At 45.9% G+C, this 8,534-nt stretch overlaps 1 protein-coding gene across 1 annotated transcript; it reads right to left on the reverse strand.

Moving 5' to 3' along the window:
• Positions 1–6,206: 6,206 nt before the first annotated feature.
• On the reverse strand, positions 6,207–8,279 carry LOC129848966 (cytidine monophosphate-N-acetylneuraminic acid hydroxylase-like). Its single transcript, XM_055916048.1, has 5 exons — positions 8,214–8,279; positions 8,029–8,110; positions 7,010–7,147; positions 6,582–6,717; positions 6,207–6,436 (listed from the first exon to the last, which is right to left on the reverse strand). The coding sequence occupies exons 1-5, from the start codon at positions 8,277–8,279 to the stop codon at positions 6,292–6,294; spliced, it is 567 nt and encodes a 188-aa protein (XP_055772023.1). The 3' UTR covers positions 6,207–6,291.
• Between the last annotated feature and the right edge of the window lie 255 nt (positions 8,280–8,534).

An 8,534-nucleotide genomic window follows, 5' to 3' on the forward strand; every position in this document is an offset into this window, starting at 1 on the left:
CTGATGAGAAAAGTAGAGGAGTATAAGTGGATGGTACTCGTAAGAACAATTTACAGGTGAACAAAACAGTCAAAACAGTCATAGATAAAGGCAACAAAAGGCAACAAAAAATCTATCCAGTTTATTACAAGTTGCAACAGGGAGATACTTCCAGCACAGAACCAGAGAAAATGTCTAACTGGCCTTATATCCTAATCAGCAGAGAACTGTTCTGTAAACATCAGCCCCAGAGGCTTGTGGGAAGTCCAAACAACATGTAAGTGACATTGCTACAGAATCACAGTGTTCAGACAATACAATAATAATCAGTGTGTCCTCTGTCCTTGTATCTCCAGTCTGGCATCAAACACATCAACAGATGTGAGTTTAATCCATAACATACAGCATCGAGGCTAGTCACCATCAACCCGAGTATCCCAAACAAAACACTGGAATCGTGTATTACAGAAAGGGGAAATATATGAATATCGGTAACAATTTACTTGACACCTAGTGTCATATGACACAGTCATAATCATGTCATACTATGTCATAACAGCTGACATAACTTGTCATAACACTGTTACATATGTTTAGACCTGTTGTGACATACATTACGATATTTTATGGGTGGTTATGACACAAAAGAGTTTCAAAACCCACAAAACCTACCACACAAGGCAAAACATTCCATTACACCATAGCCTACGTGTCAACAGTATTTTTTTTAAATTGACCATATTAAATCATCATTGTAATTGCGCACAAAATTATGTCAGGCATGCACTTACCCCAATGCTCTGTTTCTGATGATTGGGATGAATGCAAGAGCAGAAGCAGGACAAGACACACCCTCTTTTTGACAGACGACTGATATAAGGGCATGTGCGTGACAGGCCTATCTGGCTTATGTGATTATGATGGTCATAATGCTTCTTGACAGTGTCATAAAGTGTCCAAGTAAAGTGACACAGGATGGTCATAATTCTTTATGATAGAGAGAGAGAGACCTGAACCTACATTTTAGACAATAGCACAGATTCAAAGAACAAAACATTATACCGTTATATTTACATGTTCTTGGTTAGTTCAAATTATTAATATCTAAATTCAAACAAATGTCAGTTCCTCATAGAGTACTGTGACACTTTGGGAACTAAATATTACATTGCAATGTATGGAATTATCAGGATCAGACCTGGGTACAAATACATGCGTATTTATATTTTAAAACGTATTTTATGTGTGAATATGAGTTATGGTCAGAATTCACTACCTCTTTTAACATTTCCTACAAATAGCCTACTATCTGAAAACAATTTTCAAATATTGTTTCCAACACATTCTTCCAAATACCCTAGGAACAAACAGAAAGTGGGTTCAAATGCATAGAGTATTTCAATATTTTTATATTTCAATAATTTCAAATGCAGAAAAATGCTTTCCAAGTGTATTTCCAAATACATTCCGATATTCAACTACTTGTATTTTCAAGTAAATACTTACTTCGAAATGTCTTTGAAAGTTAATGAAATAACCCAAATTTGAACATGGGTCTGATTAGGAGACAATTTATTTGGTTGTAAGAGCAATCATCCTCAATTCATTGTTTTTTATTTCAGCTCATATGACTGAAATTCATCCAAAGTGAACTTGTAAACTTGAAATTCAATTAACAGTTTCAGCAAACCCTTTCTTTCAGGACTTGACAAATAAAAACAATGTAGAGTTATATTTGGTATGTTCAGGGATATCCGGGATCCTTGGGACGTCCCTACCCTAAACCCTAACCATAACCCCTAACCTTAACCTCGACCCTATTCCTTAACCTGAACTTCTATGGGGTAGGGAAATCGCAAGGATACCAGATAACACATAAATATTTGGTGTACAGCACAACGATACAGGCAGAAAGTGGTAAATATGATTCAAGGATAGATAAGTAAAGCACAAAATAAAATTTTTCAGTCAATTTTCTTTAACATTCATCTTTTGAACTGTTATTGTAATTCAATATAATTCTTCTGCATTTTAATCTTTTGAGAGTTCACAGAGCTTAATTTATGTAAACTACCATGAGCAAAATATATAACTTAGCTAAATGTTTTAATGCAATTAAGTGCTATCCTCTTTGAATACAATGTACATCTCGCTGTATATGTTTGTAGCGAAATAAATGAAATTCAATATTATAATGTATTTATCTTAAACAACTTTTGCCTGTCACCTTTAAACAATGTACAGATCTTAATAGTCACAACATAGCAAATATTAAGAGAGAAGCATAAATAATAAAGAGCATTACCTTGTGCAGACTGTTATGTTGACTTGACACTTTGGAATTTGAAGTTTAGACCCAGATGAGTCTTTCTTTGTGCATTTGCATTGAGCAGTGAACAAATTGTTGGTGCTTAACAAGAAGAAACAAGTGTTTGCCTCAGGAAATCCACTCGAAAGAAAAGAGGTACAGAGAGGTGAACAAAGAGATTTAAAAAGGTGAGATGCCTGTACAAGGATAAGGTGCAACAGATAATGTCACAGGGAGACTTTCCAGTACAAGGATAAGGTGCAACAGATAATGTCACAGGGAGACTCTCCAGTACAAGGATAAGGGGCAACAGATAATGTCACAGGGAGACTACAGTACAAGGATAAGGGGCAACAGATAATGTCACAGGGAGACTTTCCAGTACAAGGATAAGGTGCAACAGATAATGTCACAGGGAGACTCTCCAGTACAAGGATAAGGTGCAACAGATAATGTCACAGGGAGACTCTACAGTACAAGGATAAGGGGCAACAGATAATGTCACAGGGAGACTACAGTACAAGGATAAGGTGCAACAGATAATGTCACAGGGAGACTCTCCAGTACAAGGATAAGGTGCAACAGATAATGTCACAGGGACACTCTACAGTACAAGGATAAGGGGCAACAGATAATGTCACAGGGAGACTTTCCAGTACAAGGATAAGGTGCAACAGATAATGTCACAGGGAGACTCTCCAGTACAAGGATAAGGTGCAACAGATAATGTCACAGGGAGACTCTACAGTACAAGGATAAGGGGCAACAGATAATGTCACAGGGAGACTTTCCAGTACAAGGATAAGGTGCAACAGATAATGTCACAGGGAGACTCTCCAGTACAAGGATAAGGTGCAACAGATATTGTCACAGGGAGACTCTACAGTACAAGGATAAGGTGCAACAGATAATGTCACAGAGAGACTCTGCCTGGATGGGCATTAAGAATATGGCAAATGCCCCCTTCAAAGGGAGGCAACGTATCGATCCCCGCCTGGATGAGAGGGTGTGCCTCTCTACAGCCAATGAACTAAACAAATTATTAACACGCTTTGGAGCAGGGGGCGGCCCCACTCCCCCTTCCTGTGTGAAGGAAGATGTCATGGCAACCGAGAGCGCCCTTGTCATCAATGAGGAAGTCATACCAGTGTTCAAAAGTACTGGAGCACGAGCCCGGGGCCTGATAACATAAGTGTTCGTGTCTTGAAACACTGTTCCACTCAGCTGAGCGGTGTTTTCTGCAGTGTCTTCTGCTCTTCTTCTAGCGGTCCCTGGATACATTGGAAATTCCATCTCTATGGAAAAAAAATCTATTGTTATACCTATCTCAAAAACCTCTCATCCATCTGCATCAAATGACTACAGACCTTAGTAATGACTCCAGACCTCTTACCTCTATCTTGATTAAATCTCTTGAAAAGATCATCAAGACATACATCATCACCACCACCAGACACCTTCTTGACCCCCTCCAATTTGCATACCGGTCAGAGAGAGGAACAGATGATGCCAACCTCTAGCTCTTTCATCTGGTGTACGTGCATTTGGAGGGCAGTGAAACCCATGTGCGAATCATAGTCACAGATTTCCCCTCAGCATTTAACACAATCAATCTGTTGGTCCTCGCGGACAGACTGAGAGGAGACTTCAGACTTGATGCTATGCTTATCACAGGAAACACCAACTTCCTAACTGATAGGTCTCAGCAGGTAGGAGTTGGCAACAGCGTCGCCCTCTAGTCCGGAGCCTCCAGCGTCGCCCTCTAGTCCGGAGCCTCCAGCGTCGCCCTCTAGTCCGGAGCCTCCAGCGTCGCCCTCTAGTCCGGAGCCTCCAGCGTCGCCCTCTAGTCCGGAGCCTCCAGCGTCGCCCTCTAGTCCGGAGCCTCCAGCGTCGCCCTCTAGTCCGGAGCCTCCAGCGTCGCCCTCTAGTCCGGAGCCTCCAGCGTCGCCCTCTAGTCCGGAGCCTCCAGCGTCGCCCTCTAGTCCGGAGCCTCCAGCGACGCCCTCTAGTCCGGAGCCTCCAGCGTCGCCCTCTAGTCCGGAGCCTCCAGCGTCGCCCTCTAGTCCGGAGCCTCCAGCGACGCCCTCTAGTCCGGAGCCTCCAGCGTCGCCCTCTAGTCCGGAGCCTCCAGCGTCGCCCTCTAGTCCGGAGCCTCCAGCGTCGCCCTCTAGTCCGGAGCCTCCAGCGTCGCCCTCTAGTCCGGAGCCTCCAGCGTCGCCCTCTAGTCCGGAGCCTCCAGCGTCGCCCTCTAGTCCGGAGCCTCCAGCGTCGCCCTCTAGTCCGGAGCCTCCAGCGTCGCCCTCTAGTCCGGAGGCTCCAGCGTCGCCCTCTAGTCCGGAGCCTCCAGCGACGCCCTCTAGTCCGGAGCCTCCAGCGTCGCCCTCTAGTCCGGAGCCTCCAGCGACGCCCTCTAGTCCGGAGCCTCCAGCGACGCCCTCTAGTCCGGAGCCTCCAGCGACGCCCTCTAGTCCGGAGCCTCCAGCGACGCCCTCTTGTCCGGAGCCTCCAGCGACGCACTCTTGTCCGGAGCCTCCAGCGACGCCCTCTAGTCCGGAGCCTCCTGCGACGGGCTTCAGTCAGGAACAGCCCGAGTCTCCCTCCTGTCCGGAGCAGCCAGAGTCTCCCTCCTGTCCGGAGCAGCCAGAGTCTCCCTCCTGTCCGGAGCAGCCAGAGTCTCCCTCCTGTCCGGAGCAGCCAGAGTCTCCCTCCTGTCCGGAGCAGCCAGAGTCTCCCTCCTGTCCGGAGCAGCCAGAGTCTCCCTCCTGTCCGGAGCAGCCAGAGTCTCCCTCCTGTCCGGAGCAGCCAGAGTCTCCCTCCTGTCCGGAGCAGCCAGAGTCTCCCTCCTGTCCGGAGCAGCCAGAGTCTCCCTCCTGTCCGGAGCAGCCAGAGTCTCCCTCCTGTCCGGAGCAGCCAGAGTCTCCCTCCTGTCCGGAGCAGCCAGAGTCGCTCTCCTGTCCGGAGCAGCCAGAGTCGCCCTCCTGTCCGGAGCAGCCAGAGTCGCCCTCCTGTCCGGAGCAGCCAGAGTCGCCCTCCTGTCCGGGGCCGGCTGCGAGGGTCCCCGGTCTGGGGTCGATGGCGAGGATTGCCGCTCCAAATGCGCCACCTAAGTGGGCCAAGACTATGGTGGAGTGGGGTCTACGTCCCGCACCAGAGCCGCCACCGCGGTGAAATGCCCACCCAGTCCCTCCCCTATAGGTTCAGGTTTTACGGCCGGAGTCCGCACCTTTGGGGGGGTGGGTACTGTCACATTCTGACCATAGTTCCTTTTTTATGTCTTTATTTTGGTTTGGTCAGGGCGTGAGTTGGGGTGGGCATTCTTTGTCTGGTGTTCTATGCTGTCCTTGTTTTGTATTTCTGTGTGTTTGGCCTGGTATGATTCTCAATCAGAGGCAGCTGTCTATCGTTGTCTCTGATTGACAATCATACTTAGGTAGCCTGTTCCCACCTGTGTTTGTGGGTGGTTGTTTCCTGTTTAGTGTTTGGCGTTTGTTTCACCTTTCAGGACTGTTCGTTTGTCGTGTTTGTTGTTTTGTCAAGTGTTGCGCATTTTATTAAATAATATGAACACTTATCACGCTGCACCTTGGTCCTCTTCTTCTTCTCCCGACGACGTGCGTTACAGGTAGACAATGTAGGGAAGTGGGGTAATAATGGCAGACAATGTAGGGAAGTGATGTAATAGTGGTAAACAATGTAGGGAAGTGATGTTATAGTGGTAAACAATGTAGGGTTGTGAGGTAATAATGGCAGACAATGTAGCGAAGTGAGGTAATAATGGTAGACAATGTAAGGAAGAGGATGCAATAATGGTAGACAATGTAGGGAAGTGATGTAATAATGTAGACAATGTAGGGAAGTGAGGTAATAATGATATTGACAACAGAGGGAAACATCAACCACCAAAATGTGATTTGTTATTATTGATGATTGTTGGCATTTCTATAGAGTATAGACTGATATGACAGACATGGACACACACACGATTTGCTGATTGATGAGCAATCCTACTGGCTGGGGCTCATCAGATCCAGGGCCAGATCGAGCACAGCGCCTGGCTTTGGTGTCCATGTTGTTATGCCTGGAGCGCTCTTCTTGATCAGGGCATTGAGCTCATCCGCGTTGTTTTTGGTGTTAGTTTCCTTAATGTACCTGTCAGTCAACTTATGTCAGTTGTCAATGTCATATTGGGATGCAACTTATATTGAGTGACTGAAATTGAAGCAATAAGAGGAGTCAAAACCGAACCTGAACTAGAACGGAACTTGTACACAAAAGAGTAAACGTTTTGTGATACCTGTCTGAGGGATGTGCTTCCACAAAGTAACCGGCAAACGGGCAGTAGATCTTGGGCTGCAAGGACTTTACCAGCTGGGCCTTGTAGTTCATGAGCTTCTTCCTTTCATTCTTGATGAAATCGGCTTTCCAGCTCTCTGCAGGGAGAAACCAACACTAGTCAATGAGTTAATTCTCAGTTGTGTTTCCTTGATTCCTCGCTATCTCTCGTCTTGCCTCCTCCTCAAAATGCATTGGAGGAGAACATCCGAGGGAAGGAACCTCAGATCTGTTCCGATGTGCTTTGAGGAGATAAGGAGAGAGGAAATACAATTGAGATCCACTCCATGTGCAGGCAATAGCCAGGAAAACCCAAGGGAGCAACATTTTTCTGTTATTTGTCTGGCTGTCTGGCTGTACACTTGGACGCTGTATACCTGCCCACCTCACCTGTGTATTTTCCTCCACTGAAGGTCATGGGGAAGCCAGACGCCCCCCCAGCAAAGTCGCTCATCATCAGATCTACATTGTGAGGCAGTCGGCCGTAGTTTGGCCTGGTGCAGTCCACCGTGTTGAGGATCATATGACCTGGGTGGGAGAACCAGGATCAGATGCACCCGTCAAACAAGATAAGGTTGAGATAAGGCTTTGAGGTGCATTGTATGCCTACCAGGTGGCACTGGCATATACTTTTAATACTGAACTGACAATGACCTGAATCAGACAGGATGTGCACGTTCAATAAAGTAATGAGGCTTAATTATCCTGATGGAACCCATCTTTATATGGATGTATAATCTGCAGGTGGAAAAAGTGTGATAAAGTCAGAATGTGTGACCTGCCTGTGCTTGTACACTGACTGTACAAAACATTAGGAACACATGCTCTTTCCGTGAAATAGACTGACCAGGTGAATCCAGGTGAAGGGTATGATCACTTATTGATATCACTTGTTAAATCCACTCCAATCAGTGTAGATGAAGGGGAGGAGACAGGTTAAAGAAGAATTTTTAACCATTGAGACATGGATTGTGTATGTGTGTCACTCAGAGGGTGAGTGGGCAAGACAAAATATTTAAGTGTCTTTGAAGGGGGTATGGTAGTAGCTACCAGTAACACCGGTTTGAGTGTGTCAAGAACTGCAGCGCTGCTGGGTTTCCATCCAAAAGAAATCCATCCAACTTGACACAACTGTGGGAAGCATTGGAGTCAACATGGGCCAGCATCACTGTGGAACGCTTTCGATACCTTGTAGAGTCCATGCCAATAGAGTCCAATTGAGGTTGTTCTGATGGCAAAGGGGGGTGCAACTCAATATTAGGAAGGTGTTCCTAATGTTTCGTACACTCGGTGTATATACCACTCAGCAGACCCTTTTATGAAAAGTGACTTCCTGTGACTGCAGGAATTGAACCCAGGACTCTGGTGAAGCTAGCACCATGTGCTCTTACAAAGGACATGATGACTACCTTTATATTCAACAATGATACAGGTGTCCAATTCGGGGTGCACTTCATCCTTCAGAATCATGAATCTGAGGTGCTCATCAATCTGACGGAGATAACAACAGGAGAAGGGCATTAAAGAAGAGCCTTTTGACAGAGGTTCCTGTACCATATAAACTGTTCATTGAAAGTGAGCTGTTAATGCTTACGTTTTGCCAAATGCCAAAGGGAACTACGTTGATATTTGTCAGCTGCACCTGCCTTTTCTCCAGCATCCTGTAACATGATTCAACTTAAGACAGCATAAACCCACTAAGGTGACACCCTCATTTGTTCTATGGTTGTATAACCATGTGTGACATATACAGTTGAAGTCAAAAGTTTACATACACCTTAGTCAAATACATTTAATGTCACAGCCGTTTAAAGGACTGGACCAAGGTGCAGCGCGATTGGAATACATCTTTTAATTCAACGAAGAACACCAACCAACCAACCAACCAACCAACCAACGAACCAACGAACCAACG

This window comes from Salvelinus fontinalis, unplaced genomic scaffold (assembly GCF_029448725.1).
Source record: "Salvelinus fontinalis isolate EN_2023a unplaced genomic scaffold, ASM2944872v1 scaffold_1301, whole genome shotgun sequence".
Classification (NCBI taxonomy): Eukaryota; Metazoa; Chordata; class Actinopteri; order Salmoniformes; family Salmonidae; genus Salvelinus; species Salvelinus fontinalis.

What these genes read in the sequence shown, in the direction of transcription:
- LOC129848966 (XM_055916048.1), bottom strand. Translation starts at nt 8,279, where the DNA reads ATGCTGGAGAAAAGGCAGGTGCAGCTGACAAATATCAACGTAGTTCCC. An exon ending in CCTTTGGCATTTGGCAAAAC is followed by an intron (nt 8,111 to 8,213) that starts GTAAGCATTAAC and finishes TATCTCCGTCAG; the next exon opens with ATTGATGAGCACCTCAGATT. An exon ending in CAGTGGAGGAAAATACACAG is followed by an intron (nt 6,718 to 7,009) that starts GTGAGGTGGGCA and finishes TTCTCCCTGCAG; the next exon opens with AGAGCTGGAAAGCCGATTTC.